This window comes from Theobroma umbraticum, unplaced genomic scaffold, assembly GCF_002168275.2.
Source record: "Theobroma umbraticum cultivar Fairchild unplaced genomic scaffold, ASM216827v3 scaffold_130.0, whole genome shotgun sequence".
Taxonomy (NCBI): domain Eukaryota; kingdom Viridiplantae; phylum Streptophyta; class Magnoliopsida; order Malvales; family Malvaceae; genus Theobroma; species Theobroma umbraticum.
Window position 1 is genome coordinate 1074002 of NW_018397264.1, and position 18887 is coordinate 1092888.

Consider the following 18887-nt stretch of genomic DNA (forward strand, 5'->3'; position numbering starts at 1 on the left):
ATACCACTTTGTCACGGGGTCATTACTCTCTTCCCCATAAACCGACTTATAGGGGTGTGCAGCACACCCGCTTATAAAGAGCTCAGGAAGAGCTCAGGACCTCCTATTCTTGTCTGATGTGAGATAGAGGTACTTTACTTGTCACAAAATACCGTGGATGGTGGTTAGTCAGAGACGTCCTCGAAATTCAGATGAACTTCAAGCTGGCTCATCAAGCAAGGGGAAGGTCCAAAGAGGAGTCAAGTGGACGGATTAGGATTGCCAAGCCCATTAACCAAAATATTCCAAGCACTTGGTCCTCAAACCAATGAAGTGATATATATATATATATATGGAGAGTTGATCATGATGAAACACATTGCAATAAGATGTAACTCGGTTATATATGGAGTGTAAAGTTATTAAAGAAATTTAGAGTGTTTGAGCTCTTCTTCTTTTTTTTTTTGGAAAATGAGTAAAAAAAAATTATAATTACAAAAGTAGTATCCTTGTTAAGCACTAAGAAAGTAACAATTTAATTTAAAGAAACCAATTACAGCATCTTGCACGACGTAAGCCATAACTTTATTCATATCATTTACATTTTTTGTGTATGTGATCATCGATCTATATTTGTTAAACATAGAAAGGGGTTTCTTCATCGTTTCCCTTTGGTTCACCGTTGATTCATGCCTAAACACTCTCTTCTTCATGGAACTTCTATTTCTTGGAGCATTTCCACTGGTATTTGCAGTTGCTTCACTACTGCTTCAATAATTTATGTGCATTGTTTGATAGGTTTGATGCCCTCTGGGTGCGTAAGTGTTTCTTGATCGTAGTTTCTGCTCTCTCCACCACTACTCAATTGGCAGTTATCAAGTGACCTTCTGATACTAATCTCATAATTAGTTCTGAAGGTTCCATCATACTTATGGCTCCACACTGACGCATAAATTCATTGACCTAATCCAAAAATCGAAATAAGTGTTAGTAAACCACAAATGCAAACGGATTTAAGCTTTAATTATATCGAATCAATTTCATTAAAAGTTTTGCCTGCGCGTCGGAGAGTTTCCTTAGAGCTTCCGCATCTTTCTTTCCAGCAAGCTCTCTAGCGTTGCTTAACAGCGAAAGATATTCGTGATACCTGCCATTCTGAATTAACAGAGAAGCATATGGAGAGGAATCAGGATGACAAATATATTTAAAAGGCAATTATCTTCACCGCTGTAGTCAATATTCTCATGTAGTAAACATCTTTATCCGATTTTGGCTCCATTATGCACTTGAAGGTAATGTTGCATGATATACTGGCACTAGTTGGGCATAGCTAAGGAATTGGATTGAGGCGAGGTGTATTAAATCTTACATTTTAGTCCTAGTACTCTCTTTTTGTATTAAACGAAAATCAAATAATAGGATGGAAAAGTATAATTGATGCATGTGAGCAAATTTAGTGTGAAACATCGTACCATCTCATCAGACTGTTGCCTCACTTTAAGAATGCATTTTTGGGCTGCATCCTTATGCGCCCATATTTGCCATCGCTGATTACCTGAAACAAATGTCTCTTCGTTAGTAGGCTACGATCTCCCTGTAAACACTGAATTGCAGGCATCACGCTCTCCCGTCTTAATTCCTGTGATATTTTGTTAACAAGCTACATGCATGCATGACAAATATGATAATATTAGTTATAAACTTGAGAGAAGCACAGTTATTAGATTAAGCCTTTAATTGTGGGAATAGGACTATTTTACTTTGATTTGCTCCTGTATAGCGTTTCTCACAGTCAAGGGGTTCCAAATCTCGCCCTTCATAGCAGAATCAGCCAAAGCTTTCTTCTTTCTCTCTTCAATCTGTTTTATCTTTTCAAGCATCTGACTATACCTGACTTTCTCTTTACTTCCGTAACAATTCCACCGAAACTGCCACAGCAGTGCCGGTCATGAACCCATCGTCAGTATTTAATTAACCGAAAATAGCGTGCATTAATTAAGCTAAAATAATGATCGAGTCTGCAATTATTATCTCTTACATATTCTTGTAGAAATGACCTTGTGCAGTGGGGGCGCCATGATTTCTCATTTGGGAGACGAAAATAATGTTCATATACAATCTTACTACAAGTTCAATATTTGATAAAAATATAAAATAATTTAAATGAAAAAAATTTCTTATAAAAATTACACAAATAACTCTAATTATATGTTAACTATAAAATAAAAATCACTTAAAAAAATACAAAATAAAGACATGTTTTAACAATCACTCATGTTAAGATTGAAAATATTTAATTTACTAAAATTAATTATTGATTAATTACTGTGGGATATTTCGTTCAATAAAAAAATTATTATAAAAATAAATTTTAAATTTTTTTTAAAAAATAAAAAGATATAATAAAATTTTAAAATTTTTAAAAAAAGGGACGCCACTTAATTACCTTTGCTCGTCAAGATGACTGAGCCTTTGTTGGCTTGTAGCTATCTCTCTAAAGAGCTGCTTTTCTGCAGCCAAATTACTACCTCCATGTAACATCCAACATTGAAAGCCCTGCAATTGTTTCAGTAGTCCTCTGAAACACCAAAAAGAAGGAAAAGAGCAAAGATCAGTGGATTTTAAAGTGCAACCTAGTCCAATGCTACAGTAAAGCCGGTCCTTACGTCCTGCCGGGAAGATTGACTTACTGGGTCCTCCTTTCTGTGCAATCTTGGAAAAATTCAGCTTGTCCAAAGCTACTTGCAGATAATCCAACATGATTTTTTGCCACTCCAATCCGTATGAAATGCTTGATGAACGATTGTATAGGTGGTCTAGTTGTGAGCAAACATTCTCACCTTTTGCCTGTCCACGAAACCCAGAGGAAAAAAATAAAGTTCTTTGAAATCAATTTTTTATTACAGCTCCGCACTCCATCAAATTTGGATTAAAATTAACGTGAAAAAATATTCAGACTGATATGATTTAAATAAGTTTTGAAATAATAGAAATTACGAGGTAAAATTTTTCAATGAACATTGTGTACAAGTGACATTTATTATTGATATATCATTTTTATTTTTTTTAGTATAATACTTAAAAAAGTCTCTAAACTATTTAAGAATATTCAAATAATTTTTTATTTTTTTATTACATTGAATTAAACTTATGTATTTTTATTTTAAGTCAAATAATCTCTTGTGACTAATTATTAACTAATTATCATTAGTAAAAATATTATTTATTATTTTATATATATATGACACTGATATGATATTGATGTGGGGAATGAAAAATGTCACATGATCATATTATCATATCAAATTAATATGTCATGTCATTATTAATTATAATATATCAACATATCACATCATAATCTCTTTCAATTTTAAAAATTAGAATTTGTTGCACAGAATTAGCTTCCAAGTAGTTCGTTGCCATCATTTTTAAACTCTTCTCATCAGATGGCTAAATCTAAGAGATTCATTAGAAGTGATTATGTATATACATGCAATGCAAAGAGAAAAGGAAAAAGTTCATCATCAACATGAAAACAAGTGATAAAGGCGTAGATTCTTACCTTGGACATACTCGATATAGCCCTTCAAACTCAAGAAAAAATGATTGCTAAGTGCCCAAAATCATAAGCCGACTGTATTCGCAAATACTTAAAAGATCATGAATACAAATACGATGGTCAAGTTTAATCCTCAAGCCCTTGCATCCCACGCCAAGTCATGAGTCAACCCATTGCCAGCACCTTGTCACGACATTTTCTTTAATAAATTCTCTTTTTAAAGATATTTTATTGTTATTTTTAATTTAAGCTCAATTGGTCAATCTTTTTGAGCGACTCTTAATGATGAACATGTGCGATTGTCTAATAAAGCCATTCTTTCTGATTTAATGGTACACAAGTTTATATTATCAATTAGAACTGACAGATAATGATTGCTTACTGTCAATTACGATCATATAATGCAAAAGAACATGAATTGCTTTGGAATGCTAAATATTATAATGTCAAAGTTGCTGACTTAATTAATTAATTAATTAGTTTAATGGTATCAGGAAAACTTAATTATAAACACTATATATCTTTGCACAATTTCAGGCATTGTCTACTTCTTAATTAATTCAAATCACCAATGGTTGACACCAAGTATCATTGTTAAGGTAACCAGGCAGGGCATTGCAATGTAATATTCTAAATGATTGCCGCTCAATAGCACATTTTGACTTCAAGAATTGGACTCTTGAAGGTCGTGACTATTTCTCTCTCCTTTTCCTTCTTTTTTTCTTTTCCCTTCCTTTTGTGATTCGGTTACTTGATGCTAGAATAGAATGGAATCACCTTAATATTCTTGTTATGCTACTAAAGATGGTTTATGGTCTTGTTGATTTGCAATATTTTTACTCTTGTATAACAAATAAGGTATTAACAATTTGTGGAATCATGTATAATTATTACTAGTTAATTTTTTTTAAAACATGTTTTGAATGAAAGAATATAAATTGACATAGAGTAACTATTTCATTATGTTTATATTTTTTGTTTGGTGTATAATCATAAATATAATTTTTTTTTTGGTTTATATGTTTATATTTTTAGTTTTTTTTTGTGAAATTTTTAGTGTGGTCTGTCTAGGAATAAATTAATATGGATTAGTACATAAAAAAATATATGCAAATAAATACGCATGATTAAAAATAATAGTTTATTAAAGAGAGGTTAGAAAAATTATAGTATCATTAGAAAGATAAAAAAAATTATTATGGATTTTAAGGTTGAACCGCAGGATATATGTTTGAGGGGAAGAAGTTAAAGCCATGAATTTTGATGAACATTATAATTGGGCTTGGTAGTTGATTTCGGTGAAGTTTTGATCTTAAGTTGTGTATTTGTTTTCTTGTTAGATTGATTGTTCTTTTAATCAAGATTAGAGAATAGATTGAGCTGCGTTACTTACGTTTTCCTGGGAATGGTTTATATATCAGATTTATTACAAGTTTATGCTAGCTGGGGGTATTCTATGTTAACGATATTGGTGTTTATTGGGATTGTTTTGAGAAGGAAGTGGGAGGCCTCTTTTTGATGGTGTTTAGATGAGTTGGTGCGAAATGAAAATCTACCTTTATGAGGATGTACATTGTGTACATTATATTTAACAAAATCTACTTTTATAAGATTTTGTCTTTGCACCCTGGTCAAGGCCTAGAACAGGGTATCTTAAATTCAACACTGACGGGTCCTCCAAAGGCTGTTTCGGAGACTCAAGTATTGGCGATATTCTACGTAATGACTCTGGTGATGGGCTAGCTATGTTCTCTAAAGACAATGGAGCTGCGGACTCTACTACTGCTGAGCTCCTTGCGGTGAGAGAGGCTGCCACCATCTATGCCGCATCCAAGTGGTGCTTTTCTTCCGTGCTAGTACTGGAGTGTGACAAATCACAATGTAGTCAAGTGGCTTACCGACCCTAGTGAGGTGCCATGGAGACTGCGAGCAATGGTTATTCAAATCTGGTCCCTCCTTGCCAAAGTTGATAAATGGAGCATTACTCACATACCACGTTCCGGTAATGATATGGTTGACACGTTGGCTAAGGAGGCAGTGCTTAGATCTTATGATTTTAGATCATTGGTGGAGCCTCAAGCCAAAACCAGGTTGCTCTTTCCCTTCCCTCTAATGCAGCGGGTTGATTCCACAAATCTGTTCTGCTGTCCCTCTTGCTTAAAGGTACCCTGAGATTTGTGAACTTGCTCAATAATTTGATCTTTGATAGCTGTTTCCGTTGTGATTCTGGATATACCTCTGAATAGCTTTTGTCCCTGTTTTTTGGCTCATTGGGATCTCGTCCCCCGCACCAATCTGCTAAGGGTGCTATTTTTGTACAGCCGCTGTGGTGGTATCTTTGTTCTCTTGACAGGTCCATTTAACGTCTTGTCTTAAATGTACAGTTTCCATTCAATCAATGAAATGATGCCTTCCAAAAAAAGAAAAAAGTAGTATGCGATTGTCTAGTAAAAGCCATTCTTTCCGAATTAATGGCACACAAGTTTATAAAATTTAATTAAAACTGGCAGATAATGATTAATTTCTTTAATGGTGAATTGCTACGGGATGCTAAATATTGTAATGAAGTTGCTGACTTAATTAATTTCTTTAATGGTGTTAGGATTATAAACATTACATATCTTTGCATAATTTCGGACCGACGATCGCATATAACATTCCAGATGATTGCAGCTCAATAGCAGATTATATACTTCGTACTTTTATTACAGTTTGACTTCAACAACTTGACTTTTGATTTGAAAAAATATTATTACAATTTACATGACATGATTTAAATAAAAGAATATAAGTTCTCATAGAGTTACTATTTCATTACAGGTTCACTGTTTTTTGTAATACTTTAATTTCTGATTTATTATATGGCAAACAACTTTTTTTATTCTACAAATATTGTACTTTAAAAGATTATTATGTGTCTATTTATGATATATTTTAAAAAAACCAATTAATTAATTATTAAATGGAAATGTGACAATTGTATAAACACGTTTTTCTTTTTTTTTTTTCATAGAATTTGGCAATTATTTTAAACTATTTCTCAATTTTTGATATAATCAGAATGTAAGAAATTTCAATAGTTATTTACAGAAATTATTTCATTTATCAAGTTTGGGGAAAAAATGAAAAAAAAATACTTTGCAAAATTAAACGGTACCTACCTACATATAAGATCCTCCACTTCTCCATCCATGCCTTTATAATAATCCTGAAAATCATGTTGAATAAAAATAACATAAAAACAAAATAACATGGCAGCTTAATTTCAAGTTTGAGCTACCGAAAAGGGTACTCTTACTTACAGTAGAAGAAATGTTGCTTAACATGTTCAAATTGGAACTACAAACAGCTTTGTCTTTGAAGTTAGAAACAACAAATCTCAGAAAAATAATATATTTGGATTGGATCCAATCCTTTATTTATTTATTTATTTTTGGTTTGCCTCACCTAACTAGGCAAACTGACATTTGGTTGACTTATAACCAGCAATTAATCTTCCAGAGGAAAATGGAAAATCTGGCAAAAAGGATCTCAGGATTTCATATACATACAGTATTTTGCATTGTATAAAGGTTATTAGATAGTTTCTTTCATTGTTGGCAAGAGAAAACGAAAATCTATTGCAACTCAAAACAAGAAGTACATCGCCAGTATAAGAACCCAGAACATCTATCTGAGATTTTTATAAAATTCTCGATGAACTACGACAATCACATTAAAGAAAATGTACACCAAGGACGAGGGGGGGTGCTTGCACCCAATTCGGAGGACACATGCTTCTTTTTGACTGGATAGCTATCCAATCTGCTGCTTGACTGGCACTTCTCGAAGTCAAAAGAAGTTTGGATTTTCTGATCTCTATCTCAAACTTCACAACATCTCTCAAAACTGGGAGGTGCCTCTACTTAATTTCCCTTCCGCTCTTTAGTGTCTCCTTAGAAAGAACCTGTTAATCAGTTTAAGAATCACTTGTTTGTAAGCATTTTCCTTCACTAAAAGAGCTCCCCTCCTCAATGCCTCTGCCTCAGATAGGAGAGCTGAATCAGCAAAAATATTCTTCCCTGACACCATCAAGAACTGCCCCAGAACTGTCCCTTACTATGCCACAAATTCCAGCTTCCATACTGTTCTGCTTCAAGGCTCCATCGAAATTGATTTTAAGCCAACCTTCAGGGGGGCGTTGCCATACCTCTGAATCCTTATAAGCCTTTTTGTTCTCATCTGTCAACATGCGAGAATCATTCTCCCCCACGTTTAAGAACTCCCAAGAAACTGCCCCTGCTCTGGCACAGTCCACAGATAAATCCAACGCAATAAAAAAAATTAATAAGTAAGCAATCAAAGGCTTGTGAGATTTGATTTACAGCATGAAGCTGTGTTTATTTTATAAGAAGAGCATGGAGCAGTGAAAAATGTCAAAGTGGCTAAATGAAGGTCATGCGCAGAAATAATCATATCAAAACACAATGGCAAAAAGTTTTATTACCAATACTCATGAAATAGTACATAAGAGTGATTTTTTGTCATATGATGAGAAGAAATTGTGGTAGATTAATGTCTTCATTCTTATTCTATATCCTGTATAAATGGGCATTCTGATTTTTATATATGTTCTTACATGTGATGCATGTCTAATATATACATACATGCATACATTCATATATATAAACTGTGTTCAATGAAAAATTTTCCATGTTAACTTAAAATAGTTGCCTCCACTGAATTTAAATCTTAGATCCGTACGTGCCTTAATCTATGTAATTGGATTTGATTGAATGCCACTCTCCATCCCGATATTATGCCACTCTGCTACGATAAGATTCAATTACAAGAACAAATGCCCTTATCAAAATGGTGCAGTAAAATGTTGAAACATGATATGTATTGCAATGACAAGAAATACTGAGAAGCAAATCCTCACCTCTTTAGTCTTACAACTCCATTTTTATCCTACTGTATCTGGAAGGGAGAAGCGGTGCAGAGATAGGTACACTTGGATGCCGGTTTCTTTCAATCATCACTTTTATTGACGTAAATAGTTTAGCAGATGACTTCTTGGAGCAAGCTGAGTGATCAAAACTAAAATGAAAAGCCCAAAGATGATAAATGGATATATTCATAATTTTAATATATTCTTTATTTAGTTAGGAGTTCTATTAAGAATTATAGATATAATAAAATTTTCCTTTTATTTTAATTTACTTGAACAATAAGTAAATCTAGATTTAGGAATTTACTTTTCTTATACTTTAAGAAAGATTATGATAGAATAATTCTTTATTTAAATTTACAAGCATGTCAAGTAGAATTAGGTTATTATAAATAGCACATTTAGACTTAATTATTAGATAATTTTTGGAATTATTGAATACCATTACATTCCTTTAAAATTTTGAGTAAGTTTCTGCATTTGAAATTTACTTATCAACCTTAAATGCCTGGTTAAGTATAAATATTTGTTGTCACACTAACTCACCACGTCAACTGGTGACAGAGTTAGAAAAGCTCACCCAATCTAATGGCAAGTGACCCAATTATGATAAACAGTGATTCTCTTGGTGAAGATCATGAAACTGAAACCTCTCGATCTGCAATGCAAGATCAAGGGGTGGTGCTGAAAGCTTTGGAACAACAAATGGATCTCAAATTCAAGCGTTTGGAACACTGCTTTGAAGAAATTGAAGATCAATTTGATGCTCTAGATGTAAGTGCCAACAAATACAAGAATGACAAAAGGCCACGTACCAAAGATGATGTACCTCATGTGTAGTCTATCGGCAGACTTGTTCCTGCAAACGGACGAAAACAACAAATCAACTTCGAAGCTTCAGACGAAAAAAATGATTATTTGATAGAACTTATGAAATACGCTGAATATGGAAATAATGATTATGGTGATCCAAATATCAAAGCTTTCATATTAAAGGTGGATATTCCTTGTTTTAATGAGAGTCTTAATATTGAAGAATTTTTGCATTAGATTGTGGAAATAGTCAGATTTTTTAAATATATGGAGATTCAAAGGGTGAAACTTGTCCCACGCAGATTGAAAAGTAAAGCTTATGCATGGTGGGAAATGTTGCAATCTAGAAAGAACCGTAAAAGAAAAACACCAATTAGAACCTGATACAAGACGAAACAACTATCACAGAAGGATTTTCTTCCTTTTGATTATGAGCAAATTTTGTTCAAAAAATACTAGAGATGTCATCAAGGTCAGCAAATTGTATATAAGTATGCTGCAGAATTTATAAGACTAGCTGAGAGAAATGACTTGACAAAAACCAAAGGGCAACAGGTTGCCAGATATTTGGAAAGGTTGAAGCCCATTATTAAAGACAAGATAAGCGTTCACGTATTGCGAAATTTATTTAAAGCACAAAATTTTACTTTAAAGGGTAAACTGATGTTGCAGAAAAAGAACAAATCTAATTATTTTTGCACAAGTTACAACAAGGATAATTATAAAGCATCTAATGACAAAAATAAATCAATCGTGCAATGATCGATACAAGAAAGAAAAGGCAACCGGAAAGCATAAGTTGACAGATGCGAAAAAGGGGCAGAACGTTGCAAATCCCTATGTTAAACCAACCCCAAGAAAGTGTTTCAAATGCAATCAACGTGGCTATAGATACAATGATTGTCCTCTCAGAAAAGCAATCCATGTGGTGGAACGAGCAAAAAAGGATGATGAGATTTGCTATGGTCCAGATGGGGATGATGACAAGTATAGGGATTATGATGATGGGCAGAACTATGTGGTAAGACTAATGATGTCATCTCCAAATAAGGAGGATAACACCCAGCGACATCAATTATTTCAAACTGGGTGCGCTATCATTAACCGTTTATTTGATATGATTATTAATAGTGGAAGTTGAGAACATTATCGGTAAGGATGCTGTGGAGAGTCTGGGTCTTAAAGCTAAAAAGCACCCCAATCTATACAATATTGGCTAAATTAAGGCAATAAAGAGGATTCATGTAACAAAACGGTGTAAGGCATCTTTTTCCATTGACAAATACAGGAATGAGGTATCTTTTGATATTATGAATATGGATGCTTGTCACTTTTTATTTGGTAAACCTTAGCAATTTGATGTTACAGCATAGCATGATGGGAAAAAAAATACCTACGGATTGGAGAAGGATGCACAAGTTTACTTTAGCTCCAATGAAAGGAAGTGTCAAAACCAAAGCTTCTAAATTGAAGAAGTGAACTTTCTTTGCCCTTACCCATTCAGAGAATGAGTTAGAAACTGCTTTTGATGAGTCAAAGGAGGTGCATGCTCTAATTATGAAACAGGTGTTTTCAATTAAAGAGGATCAAAAAATAATAGAGCATCTAGAAGCAATCAAATCGTTGCAAGAAGAATTCAGTGAGGTGATGCTAAAAGATGCACCTGACGGTTTACCACCCATGAGGGATATTCAGCACCGTATGGATCTGATTCTTGGTGCTAGTTTACCAAATTTACCTCATTACAAAATAAACCCAAAAGCGAGTGAGATTCACAAGGAGAAAGTGGAGGACTTCCTACGCAAAGGACATATCTAGGAGAGCATAAGTCCATGTGCAGTTCTCTCTTTACTAACCCCAAAGAAGGATGGGAGTTGGAGGATGTGTGTAGATAGTTGAGCCATCAACAAGATTACTGTTAGATACAAATTTCCAATTCCTAGGCTAGATGACATGCTTGATAGGTTATATGGGGCTAACATGTTCACAAAGATTGATCTTCATAATGAATTCCACCATATTCAAATTAGACGAGGGGATGAGTGGAAAATGATTTTTAAAACAAAAGAAGGGTTGTATGAGTGGTTCGTAATGCCATTCGAGTTAACCAAGATGCCTAATACCTTCATGCAATTGATGAACCAAGTAGTGAAAACTTTTATTGGAATATGCCCATAAAGGTCCAAGTACTCAGCCAGAGTCATTTGGCCAAGTAGTATCACTCATTTTTTTTCTCTCTCTTTCGTAGTAAAAACAAAAATATAGGAAGGTAACTAAGATTCTGACTCCCAAGAGAAAAAGAAATAACTTATGAGACAACTTGGTGGAAGTTACCTAGAGGAAATCCGTCCAAACTTGCACTGTTGCCTCTCCAAATGGAACAAATTCTTCTATTTATTGATTGTTCTGGAAGAGCATAAAGTTCCCCTCTTAGGTTTGGGCTTCCAACCTGACTTGTCTTTAGCTTTCTAGTTCTGCAGCTAGAACTTCACTTTCTCTCTTGGAGCAAATTCTGTCCGAGCAGCAACAAAAAGTGAGAAACAAAAAGGAAGGAAATAAATCAAAAGGAAGTTATTTGGTGTTATAACAAATGAAGCATTGCCTGGCATGATGGCAGCAGTACCCGAGTATAAGCTACAGATTCATAGGAACATTTGGGTACAGTGAAGGACACCCTGACCTAATCAACTACTCTGTCCCTACAGCATTGCATAAAAGGAAAGCTAATGTCATAAGTTGATTAATATTTTCAAATAAGACATAAATTGCAACTAAAGGGCTAAAAAAATATGCTCAGCTCTGTATTTTTATGGTGCCATCTACATCTACAAGAGTGAAGGTGGTAGAAAAGGTAGAAAATGACAATTTCAAGAGTCAGGGGAGTGAGTGGGATAAAGAAGAGAATGTAATTGTGTACGTATAATCAACGTAATCATCAACTGAAACAAATTCATTATATAGGCTTAACTTTTATCAATTCGGATGCTGGCTATTTACCTTAACGCTGACACACCAATTACGGTACTTAAGCCGGTGACTGGATGAGATGTCCATTTCTCCTATTTTGGGGGACTTTCAGTTTGTTGCAACATCAAAAGACAGCCTTGAAGTTGAAAGCGGATGTTCCATATACTGTACTCTTCAAAAAACTCCCATTGCATCAAAACTTTTGATTTCCACTCAATTCTGCAAATAGAAGTGTTAAAGTTAGAACACAGAAACACAAAATTAGTTCTAATGAATATCGAAGGGTTGATATATTGGAAATCCTCCAAACTGATACTATTAAAGAGCTCCCTAAAGAACAGGCTGATGATTAAACATTGTAGGTAGCCCAAACCCTGCATCCAGACATAAGATTGCACTCCTAATGTGTGTACTAATGCTAAATAATTGGTAAAGATATGGTTAAATGGAGATAGTCATCCATATGTTTCAAAAAGCAAGAGGTGTAAAAGTGTTTCATATTGCCTCAAACTCATTAAAATACCTGATAAGCCCAGAAGGAATTAAAAAATGAAGAGCAAAGGTGAATCTCGACAAATATCTGACTTTAGAGGGGTCACAACAAGATTCTTATATGTGTATGTATTGGTGGCTTAGTCTGGAAATTGATTCCATTCAGCCTACTTCATCACGGTTTTCAAATTAGGGAAAAGAAAAAGAAGGACCTGGAGGAATAAATCTATAAACAAGAAATCCCAGTTTTTACATCTAGCAAGGATATTAGAACATCTGAATTAGTCCATTTGTTTTGAGTTAACCAAACCAGTCAAATATGGGCCAGCCTGCATCAATAACTTTGCATGAGAGGAAAAGTATTGTAAGTTGTAAATTATTTTTAAACAAGAAATGGCATGGGAAGTCCACAAGCAAATGCTCACCTCACAACTAGGAAGTATTTTCTTTATAAAACCCGGACTCCTCCAGCTCAGGTAAATATGCTAAGGAAGCACAATAGTGCTACTGATGTCACTCCTTGATATCTCTAATTCTTGTACCACTTGTTCTGCCCTTCCTCTGCTTCAGTGTAGTCCAATCCAAAAAGAAGGAAACAAAAGGAAAGAAGAAAAGTCAATACAAGAGTTTAGAACAGGAAATAATAGGAAAACAACAAAAGGGAAAATGAAGTCAACCTAACCAGTTAATAAATTGCTGGAGCATCCACTATCCCCTACTTTCATGTTCCAGGAGATGGATCGCCTATACAAGCGAGGACATTGCACCTGAAAAAGAAAAAGATTAATAACAAAACTGAAATCATATTTGAAATGAAAATGTAAATAGGAGATGGGACAAAGAGGGTTAAGTGATTATACATACCTCACTTCAACGTTGTTGAGGTAACATATATTTGCCACACCGGGATCAATCATCAGTCATCATTTTTAATTATGACTTCTGGAATGCGAGAAATCTTGAACCACTCAGGGCCACTCTCCATGGCACACCTTCCACTTAATTTGGGGCAATTGTGAATAAAAAGCCTCTTTAGATGGGTGAGTTTTTGCAAAGCTTGTGCGGATGGCAGACACATCAGTTTCTCACATTGGTGGATTTTCAAGGATTGAAGAGACGAGAGATTTCCCAACCAGTCGGGCAAGGCTTCTAATCCATCAAACGACCATATCTCCAATCGCTTAAGAGCACTAAGGTGCTGAAGTTGTTCCGGCAGAGACCTCAGTCTTTTCCATCCTAACAATAACAAATAATCAAGGGAGGCAGGGAGACAACCGACGGAACTGAGACCTGGGAATTCATCCAACTCTTCGCTGAAGCCACCGATTGTCAATACTTTCAAGCTGCTGAAGCGGCCCAGCCACCCTTTTGGAATTGTTCTCAAATTTGGACAAATGGTGATATTTAGGAAACGAAGGGAAGGCAATTGCCTTATTTCTTCTTGAAGAAGATGCAGATTGAAGTTACCGATTATGTCCAATTGTTCAAGAGAAGTACAGGATCCCAACCCATGTGGTAGCTGTCTTAGGTCCTCACATTTCTTTAGAACTAATATTCTCAGAGAGGACAGTGCATCTAAGCTACCAATATTTGCCACACCAGTGCAATCACGTATTGACAAATTCTCCAGAGAAGTACAGTCTGAGATCCCTCTTAGTAGAGACGACAATCCGCTGCACTTGGTCACCTTTAATTCCGTAAGAAATGAGAGCCGATCGACGCTTGGTATGTGTTCCAAACTAGGGCAAACTTGTATATTTATTTTTTTGAGACAAGTTGATGCAGATAGTCCGTCATCTATAGAAATCAACTCCTTGCAAGAGTATATTTTAAGCGTTTGAAGAGATGGTAATCCGCCCATCATTGGAACCATCTGCAACTCGGGACAGCACCCAATAGTCAAATCTTCAAGGCAAGGAAATACTTTTGTTAAGGTTGAGTCCCCCACAGACGCCGAATATCTGGTACCATCGAACATGGTTGGATCCAACCATGACTCCAAAGTTTCCATACCTTCTATGGTGAGTTCTTTCAGTACCGGAAACAATACTCCAAAGACACCACCATTATAAGAACAATAAAATTCACTACCTAAGCGCCTCAAATTGTTCATCTTTTTTATTGCAAGAATCTTGAGATTGCGCAATTTCCCCAGACTTGGAAGACTTTGGCAATTCATGCAATTGAATAAATTCAATTCCACTAAATTGTCCAGCAAAAATGAATCACTACCAGTACTATTAATACTGATGCTCCTCCACATCCACGGAGGAAAGGACTCACCCCTGAAATTCTTTATACTCAAACTTTTCAAACTTGTGGGAGGCTTCAAGCCGTACAACACTTCTTCATGATGGAGCCTCTTACTAGTTACATAGCTCCTATCGGAATACTCCGAGCTGTCCGTTAATTGTCTAAGAAGATTTGAGGTTTCACCCAAGTAATCCGATAGTTCGTCCATGCCGCTGGAGTAAGACTGCAAGTCGTCCAACACTTCTTTATCATAGTTGAAGCTTGTATAGCTCCAGTCGGTATCTGAATTTATTGCCACTTCCTCATCATCGTCAAAACTTTCTCTTTTTGAGCTCCATTCGTATATCAACTTGTATATGTTTGTTTTCGCTTGCAAATTTGCTCCCCTGGCTTCTTCTCCGTCTTTAACATACTCAAGCTTGCATATCTTCAAATCTCCTCTGAGATGATTCAAACATCCCAGCTCCTTGATTTGGCATCCAATTTCCACGCCCACAACAAATAATGGCAACGTCCGAAGACTAGTTAGGCACCCGATCTGAACTGGCATAAGTTTTTCATCATTGAAATAAATATGTCTCAAGCTTACTAAGTTTCCCAGACCCTCCGGAAGCATTTCCAGATGTTTACAATGCATGAATCTTAATGTTTGCAAATTGAACAGTCTGTCTATGGATTGGGGTAGTTCTGTTATGCTGGTTCCAGAAACATCCAAGTACCTCAAATGCTTGACTCTGCCAAGAAAAGTTGGCAAGTCATTGATCATAGCATCACAAAAGTTTAGAATTCGTAAACTTTTGAAATCTCTCAACGCATCATTGAAGACATTAACTTTGGAGAACAAAGACCGCAATTTTCCAGCTACGTCCTCTGAGATCTTTGGCACCAATTCCTCATCATAAGCAACATTCAAATGTCGAACATGATCAGAGATAGCGGTAGTCAACGTTTTCTTTTGCTCAGCGGGATCCGTAGTCAACTTAGAAGTCAACTTAGAAGCAATCAATTCTGATTTTGAAACAAATTGCGCAAGATCATGCACTACATCATGCATCTTGCAAGTTTTGATATTGCCACATGTATCCCTTTTCACATCTTGAAATAAAGAGTTCGATAGCAAGCCATTAAAAAACTTATCACCAACATCTTCCAACTCTGCAACACCTCCTTCTTCAGACCAGATGATTTCTTCAGAAGGATGAAGAAAACCTTGGGCCATCCAAAGCTGAATCAATTGATCCTTTTCAATAACATGGCCTTTAGGAAAGATGGAACAATATGCAAAACATTGCTTCAAACTAAATGGTAAGTTGTCAAAACTCAACTTCAATTTAGGTAGAACCTCATCGTTATTTTCTAGTTTCAAAACATCACTATTTTTAATCGCCAACCAGTCTTCTTTTCTCCTGGCAAAACCCAGGGTCCCTCCTAAGACACTTGCAAGTAGTGCCACACCTCCACATTTTTCTGCAATTTCCTTTCCTATTTCTTCTAGATCTACACTTACCAAAGCTCCTCCGATCCGACATGCTCTTTCCTTGATGATTGACCAACATTCTTCCTTTGATAATTTCTCCAAGTTATGTCTATGATCAGGAGATGTCTCCACAACGGATGCTGTCCTGTGGCTACGAGTGGTTACAACAATAGCATTAGCTTTGTCTCTTTTTTGTAGGGACAATTCATTTGCATTATCATTAATTTTTGACAACCGGTTCTTCAATTCGCGCCACTTTTGGTCATCTTCAATCCACACATCGTCAAGAATTAGAAGAAAACTTTTGTCTTTCAACTCTTTCTGAAGGTTAAAAAGTATTGCATCAATGTTGCTCATGCCACCAGCACTTCTGTCCAGAGATTCTAACATTCCTCCTAGAATCTTTTGGTGACTGAAATCATAAGAGACACACACCCAAATTGCTACATCAAACATGTTCTTCTCTTTTACTTCCTTACACACCATTTTAGCCAAGGTTGTCTTTCCAAGGCCTGGCATACCAACTACGGAAATGACAGAGATCTCATGTTGGTTGCTCATGCTACTCAGCATGTTGACGATCTTTGAGACATCATCTCGCCTCCCAATTATAGGTCCAGAATCGAGGATGGAGTCAGTCTCGTAGATGTCTTGGCCGAGTACAGTAATTCTGCCAACTGGTCTATTACGAAGTCCCAAAACAAATCCTTCATTTTTTATTTGATCCAAAGATTGATTGATCTGTTTAACTTTATTGGCCATCATGAAGTGAAATAAAACAGGGTTGGTTAGAGAGAAGAAGTCGCACACCTGTTTCCACACGAAGATGCACATAGGCTTATTTGTCACGACATCTCTTCGTAGATCTTCATAAACAAGCTCATCCAAAACGTCATCAGACTCGTAAGCCACTTCTCTAAGCTTCAGCAGCCATCTCCTAACAGCCCTTTTACTTCCTTGCTGGTCTTCTGCATCTTGCAATACATCCAGAATCATAGCCAATGAACCTTGAAGCCTTTTCAGCTCATCTCCAAAAGTCCATGCAATTTTGATTTGCTCAGAAGCAACCGAACTAAGGCCGGAAACTATTCCCTTTGCAACAACGATCACAGCTTCAGCCATTTTTTCAATAGGTTTTAATCTCTAGGACTAGAATGTAGAGAAAGAGGCTGCTTTTGGAAGAAGAATTTATTTTCTTTTCGACGTTAGGTACGCGAATCCGCGTGCTTGATTTATGCACATGCCGACGGCCACTTGAAATGTACGTGGTCCCCTCAATTGCTGGATTAAAATATGCAACCCTTAAACGCTGTTTTGGTTGGTTTCATTGACTGTGAGGTGTTTTTGCTTGTCGGTACGCACATGCGCCCCTTGAGGGTCGCGCATGGGTTGTTTTATTTGGATTCTCAATAAATATTTGCCCGGATTAATTTGTCTTTGTTTGATTTGTATGCCTATTTTGGTCTTTTTCATTTTCTACCCTTTTGTTCCTTTCGGAGCTTTTCTTTTCCTCAGTTGAGAGTTTCTAAAAATAAAATACTATGGGTGTATCTAAATTACTTCTATGATCTACATAGTAAATTGGGGTTTCATTATTTATAACAAGTTGGAGTTAGATTATTTGTCTTGTTCTAACATTTAATTCGTTTTTTTAAAGTGATTGTCTACTTTCTTTTGAAGGTTGGAAAAGTCGAAAACCAGTTAGGGTCAAGTGACATTTTTTGATTTATTAATTAATTTTTTATTATTAATTTATGTATTTTATTTTATATTTATTTTATTTTATTTTTCAGCGATAGTATAGAAATATTCATTGTGATTGTTTAGTTTAATTATATTCATTTTTATTTTTGTTTTCATTATATTTAATATTTTATTCTATTTGTCTTTTATCTTATGTATTGTTGAATTGTTAAATATTGGTCAAGATTTGTGTGCTTATTATTATGAAATATTGGTTTGTGTTGTTCATTCATTGTTTAAACAATGTTGGTCGGAGATTATTAGTTATAAAAATTAAATCTTTTAGTCTCAATTTTCACTTTTCTTAAGCTCAGCCATTGAACATGCTAAATGCTTTGTTTTTGCACCTTTTATTCTCATTTTTGTTTTAATTTTGTTTAATTTATTATTTAATTTGTCTTTTGCATTATGCTTTGTTCTATTTTAAAACTTTAGGTAATAGTTTTGTTTTTTCTATTGACATCATTTTCTTATATTATTATATATATTAAATTGTTTGCATAGGATTTAGTTTCAATATATGTTGTCATTGTGTTTGCCTATTATTAGTTTTTGTATTATGCTACTTTATAATTTGAAAACTTCAGAAGAATAATTTTTTTTTCAAGGATTAATGTACAATGATCTCTTATACACTTTTCATTTTTTTTATATTTATTTCTCTTTACAATTAT

At 35.1% G+C, this 18887-nt stretch overlaps 2 protein-coding genes across 22 annotated transcripts in view; both read right to left on the bottom strand.

The window, feature by feature from the left end:
• LOC149526836 (uncharacterized) overlaps positions 1–7769 on the bottom strand; it is an 11679-nt gene extending 3910 nt beyond the window's left edge. The window contains 8 exon segments of the mRNA XM_089784397.1: positions 1452–1564; positions 1567–1639; positions 1740–1907; positions 2018–2102; positions 2426–2557; positions 2666–2826; positions 7508–7599; positions 7706–7769. Of these exon segments, the coding sequence (XP_089640523.1) occupies positions 1452–1564; positions 1567–1639; positions 1740–1907; positions 2018–2102; positions 2426–2557; positions 2666–2826; positions 7508–7599; positions 7706–7769 (888 nt within the window).
• LOC110422171 (putative disease resistance protein RGA3) lies at positions 7056–17829 on the bottom strand. 21 transcript variants are annotated; one of them, XM_089784384.1, is made up of 10 exons: positions 13605–17829; positions 13418–13507; positions 13166–13304; positions 12279–12467; positions 11884–11980; positions 11616–11793; positions 9298–9327; positions 9049–9126; positions 8460–8603; positions 7056–7821 (listed from the first exon to the last, which is right to left on the bottom strand). In XM_089784384.1, the coding sequence occupies exon 1, from the start codon at positions 17590–17592 to the stop codon at positions 13657–13659; it is 3936 nt and encodes a 1311-aa protein (XP_089640510.1). In that variant the 5' UTR covers positions 17593–17829; the 3' UTR covers positions 7056–7821; positions 8460–8603; positions 9049–9126; positions 9298–9327; positions 11616–11793; positions 11884–11980; positions 12279–12467; positions 13166–13304; positions 13418–13507; positions 13605–13656. The 21 variants fall into 21 exon arrangements, with proteins under 21 accessions (XP_089640510.1, XP_089640509.1, XP_089640508.1 ...); XM_089784383.1 differs by having other exon boundaries at positions 8460–8617; XM_089784382.1 differs by having other exon boundaries at positions 9284–9327.
• Positions 17830–18887: the final 1058 nt, after the last annotated feature.

What these genes read in the sequence shown, in the direction of transcription:
- LOC110422171 (XM_089784368.1), bottom strand. Translation starts at nt 17,592, where the DNA reads ATGGCTGAAGCTGTGATCGTTGTTGCAAAGGGAATAGTTTCCGGCCTT.